A 13,634-nucleotide genomic window follows, 5' to 3' on the forward strand; every position below is an offset into this window, starting at 1 on the left:
TAATGGTAAATTTTACAGATCTGAAACAATCTGCTCAGGGAAGCTGTATTGTTTTCTACCCCTAAAACTCTGTAAAATTTTATAATTATGTATCTATCTCGGATGGTCAAAATGCAACTCTACTAGAGACAAATTCCTAAAGTCACTTAAATTTCCTTCAACAAATTCCTAAAGTCACTTAAATTTCCTTCAACAATATGACTTAAGGTGAGTTAAAAAATATATATATATACTTTCTCCTTTCTATAAATAATTAAAAGCAAAAACAAAAACAAACAAATAAAAAAGAACAATTAAAAATACCTAGCAATTGCCTCTCATTACCAAAGAGGGCAAACTCTTACTTTCCTTGCTGGCACTGAAGTCATTTTGTTTCCCTGTTCAAACTTTATACGCCCATTAAAAGTATTACTGTCACATCATGATTCTTGTTTTATCAACATCGTATTTTTGCGATTCCATGTGCTCAGGTTAAGATGTTTTCAACACTGTTAGCTGTCCCCATGAGGAGGTGGTAAGATTATACACATTTTTTTCCCCAATGTACTCAATGAACAATAGGAATTTTAATTTCCCTAAAGTAATATCGAGCTCAGGAAGGCTACTCATCCCAAAACAACAGCCTCTCTCTCTTCCTTTCGTTCTAGGCTTTGAGAATGAGTTTTAGCTGAGCACTCAGATAACCAATTCACTGGGGAGTCTCCCTTAGGCTGTTCTTTCTAAGAACAGTTTGGCTAGGTCTTGGATGAGGCCTGTGGATTTTACTCCAGAATCCAGGAGGCGCTAGATTGGACAGAATGGGAATGACTGGAGTGGAGGGTTCAGAGTGAAAACGCATGTCTGACACAAAAGGAAAACACACACACACACCACACACAGACACACACACACCCGAAAACAAGAAGTGCCAAGTCTTAGGCTAACCACTCTCAGCAGCTCATCTAAGTCTCAGGATGCTCTCTGCAGTACCTTCTGCTAGCCTTCCCGTTTTGCAGATAGAAAACCAATCGAAGAGCATCTCTCCCGGCACTCCAGCCTGACTCACCTGGAGTCTCCTTTTCTTTCTGGAGAGGCTTCCCGTCCAGTCGCTGATGCGGCGCATCCTGGCTTTCAGGGTGTCCTTCTTGGAGGACTCCTCGCCCAGGGCCCTGGACTTGCGGCAAGGGAGGGTGAAGGACGCAAACTGCCCGGGCTCCCCGCGCTCCACGCGGGCCGGCACGTCCATGTCGGAGGCGAAGGAGACACGGGCACTGAGGCTGGCGCGGGTGCCCATATAGTCATCGGAAAGCCGCAGGGCCGCGGGGGCCAGGCTCCCAAGGGAGGCATTGGGGTAGGGGTCCCGGAGGGATGAGAGGGAAGCACTTTGGCTGAAAGGTTTTGGAGCATCCCTGGTCGGGAATCCAGCGTGGAGGCCGGGCTCAGGCGTGTCGGGCGCCGCGAAGGAGCCCTCGGCCTCGCTGACCTCGCCGGCCGGGCCCCAGGGCGAGTCGTACCAGGAGGACTCGGAGCTGAGCGAGCTGCCCTTGCTGGAGCGAGGGCGCGCGGCGGCTGCCGGGGAGGCGCGGGGGCTGGGCGGGGAACCGGCCGAGTAGCGCAGCAGCTGCACCGGGCCGCCCGATGGGGAGGCCCCCGGGGGCGCGGCGCCGCTGTGGAACTCTACCCGCAGGCACCCGTCCAGCTTGCCCAGCGTCTTGATGAGCACCCGGGGGCTCTTGCGGTCCTCGCCCGGCGGGGTGGACGCGATGCTGTCGTTCCCGCCATAGCAGTTGAGAAGGTGCCCGTTGCGGCAGTCCCTCGAGGCCGAGTGGTTCTCCTCGGGCGGGCGCCCGACATAGTGGAAGCCGTTCTCGGGCGAGAAAGTGGCATCGGTGCCCTGGAAATCTGACCCTACGGCACCTGTCCTATGCTTGGCGTAGGCACTGCCTTTGGAGGCTTTGCACGTGGGGCCCCCTGGTCGGGATGTGTAAGGCTGATTGCTCTTAAAGTGAGAAAGGCAGCTTCGGGCCAACGACCTGGACTTGTACCCCGCTCCGCTGCTTCCATGACCCCATCCGTGCAATGACTTGTCATCCTTGGCATGAAGGCCACGGATTTTCAGGGAGCAAGGCTTTTGTTTAGCACCAGTAATAGTATTGCTATGATTTTTAGGTCCTTGTAGGGTGTACTGACTCTCGGAGTTTCCCATCGTCACCTGAATTAAGAACAGCAGTGTCAGTAAGAGTCACGACCTAAACTACATTCCACTAGGACAGCACTTTCTACAAGCTATGTTGAGGTGACAGAGGAACCAAGCAACCTCTTTCTGGGCCTGACACAACTCAGACGTAGGGACAAGCGTGACTTGCGGAATTGGTTCTCCTTCCGCATTGCAGGTCATCATCAGCCAAGTAGACAGCACTGCACACTCCTGTGCTAGTGAGTTTAAGCACAGTATCTGTTGTCTGATGTTAATTCAGAAACCGAACAGGCATAGCAATCAGCTTAAGACAGAGACCTCCTATAGGCTGGGTGTTGGGAGGTTTTAAATCAATGATTCTAAAGAGCAAAATGAGAAAATCCCTTTATCACGGCAATACACTGATTTTTCAGCGACCACAGAGACACCTTTCCTTTATACATGAACGACTGAAAGAGCTCATATTGCACCCCAATAGAAGTGGTTATTGCTGAAAAATGACCGTGTTTGTAGTAATATGACTCCGGGTACCGCACTATGTTGGAGCTTTCATATATCACACAGAATAGCATACCTCAAAGGATAAAGACTAAATGTTCTCAAAAACTAGGCTGAGGTGAAAAACAGGGGGAGGAAAATAAAAGCTCTCCTTTGGGACAGAAAAACATTTTAATGAAACTAATCTCTCGTGCTTTTCTAAAGACTTTAAGGGTCCTCACTTTAGAACCTGCTAAAAGAGAAAAGTCTGAAGCTGACTTGTTAGAATGTGAGCATCCTAGAAAGAAATATTTAAATTTTTTTAATTAAAAAAAAAAAGAATGTGAGCATCCAAAAAAAAAACCCAAACTTAGATTCTATCAATTTCCTTTAAAACTCCAATTTGTTTAAAGAGTCTGTTAGTTAAGCCAAATTCCAGGGGACGATTCAAACCACCCCACCCCCTCAGTTTTGTTTTGTTTTTTTTTGTTTTTTTTTTATTCTAACCAATGTATCACTGTTTGAGGCAAGTCAGAAACGATGCTTCCAGTTACGTTTCTAATATATGAGGTTAGGTTTAGTCACTCAGTTGTGTCCGACTCTTGCGACCCCATGGACTGTAGCCCACCAGCCTCCTCTGTCCATGGGATTCTCCAGGCAAGAATACTGCAGTGGGTTACCTACTTCTAATATATGAAGTTGGTTTTTAATTTCCACTCTTTTATATGTAAGAATGTACAGCCACAAAAGTCAAAAGGGCTGACATTTCTTTGGAGGCAATGATCAAACTCAGTTTAAAACACAAATAATGGGAACAAATAATTAAACCTTTACTAACACAGCCATGGCACTGGACACGAACCACAGCTCCCATGGGCCGGACTCACCTGCAGTCTGGTTTGTGCACTGAGGGAGATTAATGGTCAGTCGACTTGACAGGGTCCCAGGAGCAAGGCAGCGTGGTTAGGAAGTCCGGGCAGTGGATCCATGAAATGATCCTGAAAAAACAGAAACAGGGGAAAACTCTGTCAAGCACTTTACACCCGGTCCCCCCAAAAGTCAAAAGGAAGGCTTGACGTAAATTACGTGGAGAAACAATGGGTGTCCAGAATCGCTGTGAAAATAATAAACGGCATGTCTGTGAGCTGCGTGATTCATCGGGGCTGTCTGGAAGATGTGAAGGAAGCCAGGACCGCCCCCAGCAACCTTGCGAAAGGCCTTTCACTCTGTCCTCAGGCAAACGCATGCCTTTGTTTCGGGGGAGAGCAGGTGAGCGCTGCCCTGAGTCACAGCTTGTCTGTCACCACCGCTCGGAAAACAACTCCCAGACCCACCGCCCTGGCAAGATCACAGGAGCAGCATCCCGGCACGGCAACAACAGGTCACTGTTCCCCAGCTGATGAAGCAGCGAAAACAAAACCCAAAATGTAGAATCACAGAGAAATAGCCCTTGGCTAAAATAACGTGTGTCAGAGATGCCGACCCCAGAGATGAGATGAAAAAGGTTTTCTCCAGCACATGCGTGGGCCCCGCTGCAAGAGGCCAGTGGCAGGAAGCCCACCTTTGAGGGAAAGATGGGGGTGCTGCCATCTGGCTGTGTTCACGGCCGGGACACAAAGCCTTTATTTTCTCTGCAGACAGAGAGCAAAGCAGTGAGGGCTCAATAGTGACCTTTTTCCTCTTTAAAAAAAAACAACTATATTTGTAATTGCAGTACAATGCACATAACATTTACCATCTGAACCATTTTTAAGTGGTCAGACAGTAGTGTAAAGTACATTCACATTGTTATGCAATTCGTCTCCTGAACTCTTTTCATCTTGCAAAACTAAACCTCTTGCATTAAACTCCTCACCTCACTCTCTCCTCCATCTCCCCAGCCGCTGGTAACAACCATTCTTTTTCTGTCTCTCTAAAGAATCTGACTGCTCTAGGTACACCATGTAAGTGGAATCGCACAGGATTTGACATTTATCACTGGCTTTTTTCGTTTAGCGTAATGTCTTCAAGGCTCCTTTGTGTTGTAGCATGTGTCAAAATTTCCTTCCTTTTTAAGGCTGCATAACATTCCATTATTCACATTCTGTTTATCCATTTATCTGTAAACAGACACTTAGAAACTGCTTTCCACCTCTTGTCTATTGTGAATAATGCTGCTATGAACACAGGTGTACACATATCTCTTTGAGACCCTGCCTGCAATTCTTTGGGGTATATACTCAGAAGTGGAATTGCTTGATCATATGATTTTTCCATTGTTCATTTTTTTGAGGACCCACCATACTGTTTCCCATAGCAGCCGCACCATTTTACATTCCTATCAATAGAGTATAGGTTCTAATTTTTCTCTGCATCCTCAGGAACACTTGTGATTTCCTATTTGTTTGTTTGTTTGTTTTTAAATATAGTGGCCATCCTATAGTATGAGATGATATCTTACTGTGGCTTTGATTTACACTTCCCTGATGATTAGTGATGTTGAACATCTTACCATGGCTTGTTAACCACTTGTATAGCCTCTTTGGACGGTTTGATGGTCACTTCTAAAATTCACAGAGCACTGGTACAAGACATGCTGCTAAGTTGCTTCAATCGTGTCCGACTCTGTGCGACCCCACAGACGGCAGCCCACCAGGCTCCCCAGTCCCTGGGATTCTCCAGGCAAGAACTCTGGAGTGGGTTGCCATTTCCTTCTCCAATGCATGAAAGTGAAAAGTGAAAGTGAAGTCACTCAGTCGTGTCCGACTCTTAGCGACCCCATGGACTGCAGCCCACCAGGCTCCTCCGTCCATGGGACTTTCCAGGCAAGAGTACTGGAGTGAGATGCCATTGCCTTCTCTGGGTACAAGACATAAGTATCCCCAGTAAAGCCAAAGACACAAGTCTACCTAGGATGATCCACACACACACAATTTAAATTAAAAAAAAAAAAAAAGTCAAAAAGATTTCCCACTTAGGCATCAGCAGGAAATCTAACCGCTCATGTGAGTCTATAAAGACTGAAGCCAGCATCTCTAACCAATGAGGTCTGAAGTGGTATCCAGCCCACTACTGATCACATCTTTCCAAGGGCAGCTCTCCCGAACATCTAAAAGGCGGAAGAGCCACTGAGTGAGTTACCCATGACACATGTGACATGGGAGCTGGAACAACAGCACCCTACCTTTTGAAAGTTCAATACCTTTGTTGTCTTTTCTCAGCTACATTTTAGTAGAAGCTAAAAGTCAGAGAAGCTCCCAGCTGCCGCTCCCACCACAAGCTGAAGGGAGTGAGCCTTTGTGCTTGCTTTCCTCAAGACCAAGGTCTGGTGATGACCCACAGGTGACAATCTCCCAGCGACTCTTTGTCAGGCCCTTCTGATCGGAGGGTCACATGCCCGAAGACGCGCGCACACAGCACCACTCAAGCCCCTCAACCCATGGGCACAAAGCTGCCACTGGGAGAGGGGCCCGCTGTGTGGGCCACTCAAGGACACAGAGATGGTGGAGTTTGGGGAGGAGGGGTTCAAAGGTGCAGAATGGCTTGAGCTTGGAAGCTTATGCCCCTGCGGCAGGTTGTAACTTCACCTTGTCTGACTCCTTCTAAAGTTAAATAGCTTAAGTTAAGATTTCATGTCCTATTTCAAAACACACAGCCCCGGACCCTGTCCTTTCCAAGGTTCGATCCGCTAAGGTCTGCATCTTGAGCTCACAGAAGCATTTAATCGATACCTGTTGAATGAAAGCAGCTTCACATGTAAGAAGACTGATTTGGGCACAGACTATGAGCAGGAATCATCCTAACAGGAACTGGCTGAAAGATTGATGTATAAACCCATGAGGCCATGCCTCAAGAATGAACACAGTCCTGCCTAGAGAAAACCCCAAAGGCAGATATGACGTGCATTGTGACACGTGGGTGATGCTGACCAGCTGTTCAACATCCCCGGCCAATCACTCCTGCAGAAAGAAAACAGCCCTCAACTGTGGCAAGAAGAATTTATCTAGTATTTACTAGGAATTTATTGACAAGGAAGGGTAATCTCAGAGGATGACTTTAGAACTGTCCCTGAGGAGTTTAGCAAATAGAACAGATATTTATCTGTCAAGTTTCAGCTGGGACTTTTGTCTGAAGGCAGGAGAATAAACAAGTCAGATTTTCTGCAACCCCGAGTCTCTGAAATCCTTTACTAAAAGCATTTTATGGTATCCAAGTTAAAAAAAAAAATTTATTGATAGAAAGCTGGCTGACAATATCAAAATGACAGATTTCCTGAGAAATTTTTTTAAAAGGAAAAGAAATAGTTAAAAGCCCCCTGTAGATAAAAACCTGCACATTGGGTACATAATCTGCAGAAATACACATCAGGTACACTCCGGTTCCACAAGGCCCACAGCCGGCCAGGAGGAATTTTAAGTTTCTTAGGAATAAATGAAATGGTGCTAAGGCTGTGTGTACTTCACAAATACCCTATGCTGTGTATACATTTATTTCTACAATTATTTTTTTATAATTATCATAAAATACTGGGATTTTAAAAAATTGATCACAATCTCCTGAACCTGAAAAAAAAGCCTTTGTATTTTGTTGCCTGCATTCCCTTCCAATCCCCAATGTTATGAATGTGCTATGTAGCTTTTTAAGCTAAAATCACAAATAAGAATGGAACTTTTTTCGTTTCTTTTTTTTAATTGAAGTATAATTGATTTACAATGTTGAGTGAGTTTCAGGTGTACAGCAAAGTACATGAGATTCATATATACATATACATGATTCACATATGATTCATATACATATGTATATGTATATTCATGTATATATTCATGTATATATACATGAATGTTTATATACATGAATATGTGTGTATACATGAATATATATTCATGTATATATATTCACGTATATATACATGAATACATGCATATATATACATATGATACACATATATTTTTTCAGATTCTTTTCCCTTATAGGTTATTACAAAATATTGAGTATAATTCCCTCTGCTATTCAGTACCTTGTTGATTATCTATTTTATATATAATAGTGCGTATACATTAACCCCAAACACCTAATTTAAACTAACTTTTTTAAATTGTAATCCATTACCACCCCAGAAACGCCCAGCAATGTGGAGGAATTTCACAAGTATGTCATCAGAATCCCAGCAACCCCCGTGACCTACTGAATCTCACAGTAAATCATCTTTTAGGAGGAAATTCAAGCTTTACCTTTTCTTCATTTGCCTTGAGCTTGGTCTTGAACTGATGCATCAAAAATGCCAGCATCTCCACTTTCCTGTAGTATAGAGTTCAGAGCAAAGGGAACTAAACTCCTCCGGCCGTGCTTTGTCTCCGCCAGCACCGACTGCCCAGATGGAGCGACCACAGGGAAGTCAAGGACGACCCCAGGGGACCAGATGGTGCTGTGAGGAGGGCTGGGGGCTAACTGATGTAGCAAGCAGAACAGAGGCGTGGGGACTCTGCACAAAAGCCAGATTTATGGCTGGGTGAGGTGGTTAAGGGGAGCTCAAGTTCTCCCATCCATGAGATATCAACAAGGCTTCCTATATAATTTCAGAAAGATTTTTTATAATGAAAGAGGAACCCCATCACTGGACAAAGCAAACATTTCAGATACTGATAAGAGCTGAAAAAATAAAAGATAAGGACACACCATTAACCCTAACAATATCTACTTAGTTCCCTTTATTTAGGGGTGGGGGCTGTGGGGCCAGGGGGAGCTTGACTCATTAAGGAGACAAGCCTCAGAATCCCAGACTGGTTTGTGTCACAGAACTTGAGTTTAAGCCCTGCTTCCAGTTCTTAAACAGCATGTGAGTTTCAGGGTGAATTACTTGTGCTTTCTGCATCTCATTTTCCCCATCTGCAGCTTAAGGATAAAAATAGCTGTCACACCTACTCCGTGAGTTGAGAATTTAATGTAGAAATACATGTGAAACCACCCAAAAAAACTGTGAAATGCAAACACTAATATACAGTACTATTACTAATTTTTAGTTATAAATTTAACTTGGTGCATTATAATATTATAACAGCCAGCTGTTTCAAACATTTTGTTAACTATTAATACATTATATATGTGTATATATATGTATAGATATATACACACACACATAAACTTGTAATTTTTCAACTTCCAGTCTTAGTATTTATCTGAATTTGATCAATTCCCCAATAGTTACAGCACATAAAACTAATTTGTCAGATGTGTCAAATGTCAAAAAAAAGACAATGACACAAATCATGTACCTGTATTACATATTAGAAAATGTAAGAAAATAACCTAAGTGCTCACTGAACAATTGACATCGTGTTTACCCAGCTGATCTCAACCACTGCGACTTTGGTCCCCAGGGGACATTGGCAATCTCGAAACACATCTTTGGTTGTCACACTGGGGAACTGGCTCTAGTGGGCAGTGTTCAGAGATGCTACTAAACATCTTACAATGCACAGGACAATTTCCACAATAAAGAATTAGTTGGCTCCATACATCATTGGTGTTGAGGTTGAGAAACCCTGCCTTAAAATTTTATTGCCTGTCTCATTAAAAACACTGAAACTGAACAACAAATATGCCTAAACATCTAAAAGCACAGCACTGAAACTAAGGACCTAAACTTAACAAACTCTGTCAATACGGCCCAGACTTGCGAATGCCCTCTTCAGTCCATGAGCTGCGCTCCGAATGCACGGGTGACAGGACCTGAAGGAACTCACTCCTAATCTTAAGAAAATTTGACCCCAATCTGTATGAAGACACAAGCGAAAGGAACATCTGATCTCCACAGGAATAGTGCTTGGGGAGAGTAATCCTTAAAAAGTGGGCAGAATGTGGACTGCTCCTAAGGCCTCGCAAGCTAAGCATCCATTGTGGAGTCCCACTGGGTCTATTTCAATTCTACGGGGCTCCTTCCAAATGCATATTAACAGATGAAAAGACAAACCAATCTGCAGCAAGGGATGCCTGGAATAGGACCTCAGCAGACAAGCATGGCTGGTATTCAGTAGAGGAAAAGCAATAAATTCCACAGAGACAACAGCCCAGCTTTTTGCACAGTTCATCACCTTAGTAAGCCAATTTATCACAAGCAATGTCTCAACGCTGACACCCATTTTTATAAAAAAAGAAAAAAATTAACATCTGCAGCATTGCTAACAGAAGTGTTTGTCCAAGGGTTCATGAACCATTGTTGGGTCATGACATTTATGCAATGATTTGATACCAGTATTTTTAAATGAATAGGATGGAAATGGAGCAAGGAATATGGTGGGGGTGGGGGGGGGGGGTAAGAGGGTTACATCCCAATAAGGGTAAAAATTGTCCTATGACACTAAATTTTTTTGTGTGCTTATGTTTGCCTATACACTGGGTTGTGAATTAAATTTACGTCTCCTTGAGTAATGGTCAAAAAAAGAGCTCAAAAACAATGATTCATAAAACTGCCAAGTGGTAATTTCATCAGAATGACACATCCATTCTAATAAGATCCAATAGCAACCCAGGTCTAGAGAGTCTCGAAGCATCCAACAAATCATCACCCAAGGGAAACATTTCAGCCTGAGAGAAGATCAAAAGAGAAAAGGACTCTCTGTCAAGGATGTGCCACGCATGAGGCCTTCACCTTTCTGCAGGCCACAAATTAAGACAAACCTTAATTGGACTTTCAAATCCTTCCTATTAAAGTTAAAAATGACCCCATTAAAAAAGTCAGATGAAGAACTGGGTCTAGAGGATGTGTGGGATTCTGCTGGATGAAGAAAGAGAAGGACAATCCAAGGAATAGGAAAGGGCACATCCAAAGACACGGGCACTCTAGGGCCACCTACTGAATCCGCAAGTGACTGAATCAACAAGTGGACTGAGAGGAGAAAGTCCCCAGCTTGTTCAGGAAAGGTGACAGGGCAGCAAGGACTGGGCACAAGTGTCAGGGACAATGTTGCGAGGGATGAGAAGCAAGTGATAAGAGGAAGAGGTGGGATGAGAGTGAGGAGGCTGGGCGAAATCTTGCTGGTCACTGCCCATCACCTTCACCTTCGTGCCCTCCCCCGACCCCGTCCTCAGAAGCATCACATGTGAGCCATCTCCTAGGGACACTTTGGGACACCACCTCAGAAGGTGTCCCCAGCAAGCAATAGCTCAAATATTCATGTGGGAGGCAGAGTTGGCAAAAAAAAGAAAATGTTCTTAGTGTTGACAGAAACTTGGGGAACTGAAGTAAAAGAAGAGTTCCACTCACCAGTTCAGAGTGAATTTTTTCAGACACACCTGTACATCCCCCAAGCCCCCCATGGACTGGGCACTGGAGAGAAATAACAGCGACTTATGATCCAAACCCTTCCCCAGAAGCTTTATTAGCTTGTGTAGGAAGGGGATGCAAAAATTAACATGAAAACATTTGTAGAATCAATAAGCAAGTTCCCAACAACGTTAACGGCATTGAGTTTCTGAGAGACGTGGTGAGCCCAACAGTCCCACAAATATTACTGGTATGTTTCTGGAATGTCAGTGAATTGAGAGGCCCAGCTACATCTGAGCCATCACAGAAACTGAAAATATTTCAGGGTTTGTTTCTTTTTTTTTTTTTTTGAATTACCTTTTCCATAAAAATTTACAGAATATAGCCTAAAATAATATAGTCTACATATTATATAGACTATATAGTCTAAATAATCCATCTAAAGATAAACCTTTTTTCTTATTTTTCTTTCAGAAATTATCAAAATGCATCTCACACATTTCCATCCATGCTCTTTCTAGCACAGTAGCATGGATATTTCTCTTTTTCTTTTTTAGTACCAAATGTTGAATTCTACTCTGCATTTGTCTCCCAAGTGTACAAGTCTCATCCAAAAGTCAGTCAGGAGCCTGATCTCTGCAGACATAGTACTGCTTTGGTGACAGCCGGAAACAAAGATGCTCAAGACTCAAAATGGTTAACATGACTTTTAAATAACCCTCTCTTGGAATTTTTATGAATATGGGATTCAAAGTGGTTCGCATGACTTTTAAATAACCTCTCTGTTTTAACTGTAAGGAACACGAGCCACTCTACAACCAGCGAGTTCAGACACGGGCAGGCACCTCCCAAGATTCACAGCAAGATGAAAACAGAAGAGCAGGCATCAGAACCCCAGTCTGTAAACACACAGCCTCTCACTGACTCCGAGACTTGTCTGTGCGGCACGTGCTTCCGTAAATCAGAAGCAGGCATCGTGAGCCTGAACCTCAGTCACGTTCTGTGACGGAAATATACCTTGGTGACTGTACCAGGTTATTCTTGGCAAAGTATTTCTTCATTATAATACTGTTCCATTTAAGTTAAAAAAATGAACAGGCTTAAACCACACGGTTTTCCCCTCATTTAAACAGGGGCTTTTCTCACCCTCATAAATGTGTAACTATTTTACTCCCATCCGGCTTACAGCCTGATTGAAGCATTCATTTCTGTTAAAGTCTGTATCTGAAAGGCACAATATAAGTTGTTCTTGGGCCTGAAGGTATAATTAAACCAATCACTGCTGAACTTTTCCATAGAACATGTATTATTCAAAACAAACCTGGTAAGATTTTAGCTAGTAACATTACAGAAACTTTCAGGGGAAGGAAAAAAAGGACTAATATTAGCACTGATAACTTACCTTTTATAATTTACAGGAATTGAGAACGTTTGTCACCTCAAGGAGATGGGTGTACAGACAGAAGAGGGAGAGTTTAATATGTCCTGAGCTGCTGTGTGTCAGGGCTCCCCAGGGCACAAGAGCCCAACAGCTGACATAACCATCCTTGATTTACAGGAAAGGGCGTGTTAGCCTCCATGGATTAAATACTTTGACCAAGATCCCTAAGGAGCACAGGTAAGAATCCAAAGGTAGGAAATTCTGGATTTCTTTCATTTTTGTTGCTTCCCTGGTGGCTCAGATGGTAAAGAATCTGCCTGCAATGCGGGAGACCTGGGTTCAATCCCTGGGTCAGGAAGATCCCCTAGAGGAGGGCATGGCAACCCACTCTAGTATTCTTGCCTGGACAATTCCATGGACAGAGGAGCCTGGGGGGCTACAGTCCATGGGGTTGCATAGATGTATTTCTACCAATTTTAAATTTTCCTGTACTTTTGAAATATGAAAATATCCTATATCTTTTAATATTTACTTATTATTGATTTAGCTGTGCCGGCTCTTAGTTGCAACGTGTAGGATCAAACCCGGGCCCCCTGCCTTGGGGGCATGGAGTCTTAACCACTGGACCACCAGGGAAGTCCCTCCATATCTTTTTTTAAAACGTCCAACTTAACTTTCAGGCTCCTCTTATAAGAAGAATGGTTGTGACTCATGTCCCTTTCATAAATACCCTTCCCTATGGGTACCCCTGGAGAAGGAAATGGCAACCCACTCCAGTATTCTTGCCTGGAGAATCCCAGGGACAGGGGAGCCTGGTGGGCTGCCGTCTATGGGGTCACACAGAGTCGGACACAACTGAAGTGACTTAGCATGCATGCATGGGTACCCTTTCTCCAGGCAGCAGAGGCTTCCGCAGTTGGAGATCGGGACATGAGAATGAAATGAAAAACTGAAATGTTAACTAAGGAGCTGGAACTTTCAAATGTACTTATTCTATGCTACTGCTTACCGAGAATACTTCACAAATGAGAATTTTGTTTTCTTGATAGTGTAAGGTGCATGGTCATTATTCTAAATACCAATTATAACTTAGAATATGCCTCCTGAAGGCTGTGGGGGTGGGACATGACAACCAAGACAATGTATGTGTGTTGGCTGGGTGGCGGGGTTTGGGGAGCAGTACACAGAATAATCAAGGGGGAATCTTCCTGAAGCTTCCATTTCATCCAGTGCTAAGTATTCTAAACGTTGCTGCCATAATAAAGAAACATAGATCATGAAGTAAAATATGAAATTTACATTTTGAGATAAAATACAGGGGCTCCATGGTATTTAGCATACTTAGGTGCTTTAGTTAC

The 13,634-nt window shown here is 43.7% G+C and overlaps 1 protein-coding gene across 6 annotated transcripts in view; it reads right to left on the reverse strand.

The window, feature by feature from the left end:
* The window catches only part of TIAM2 (TIAM Rac1 associated GEF 2), a 231,630-nt gene that overhangs the window by 111,000 nt on the left and 106,996 nt on the right, over positions 1 to 13,634 (reverse strand). For 4 of the 6 annotated variants that reach the window (XM_044924057.2, XM_044924055.2, XM_044924054.2 and 1 more), the window contains 2 exons: positions 3,541 to 3,651; positions 1,046 to 2,191 (listed from right to left, as the gene is read on the reverse strand). In XM_044924057.2, the coding sequence (XP_044779992.2) occupies positions 1,046 to 2,185 (1,140 nt within the window). In that variant the 5' untranslated portion in view covers positions 2,186 to 2,191; positions 3,541 to 3,651. Of the gene's footprint in view, positions 1 to 1,045; positions 2,192 to 3,540; positions 3,655 to 13,634 lie in introns of those variants that run through there. The other 2 variants (XM_044924058.2, XR_006542275.2) reach the window with 1 other exon arrangement.

Source organism: Bubalus bubalis, chromosome 10, assembly GCF_019923935.1.
Source record: "Bubalus bubalis isolate 160015118507 breed Murrah chromosome 10, NDDB_SH_1, whole genome shotgun sequence".
Lineage (NCBI taxonomy): Eukaryota > Metazoa > Chordata > Mammalia > Artiodactyla > Bovidae > Bubalus > Bubalus bubalis.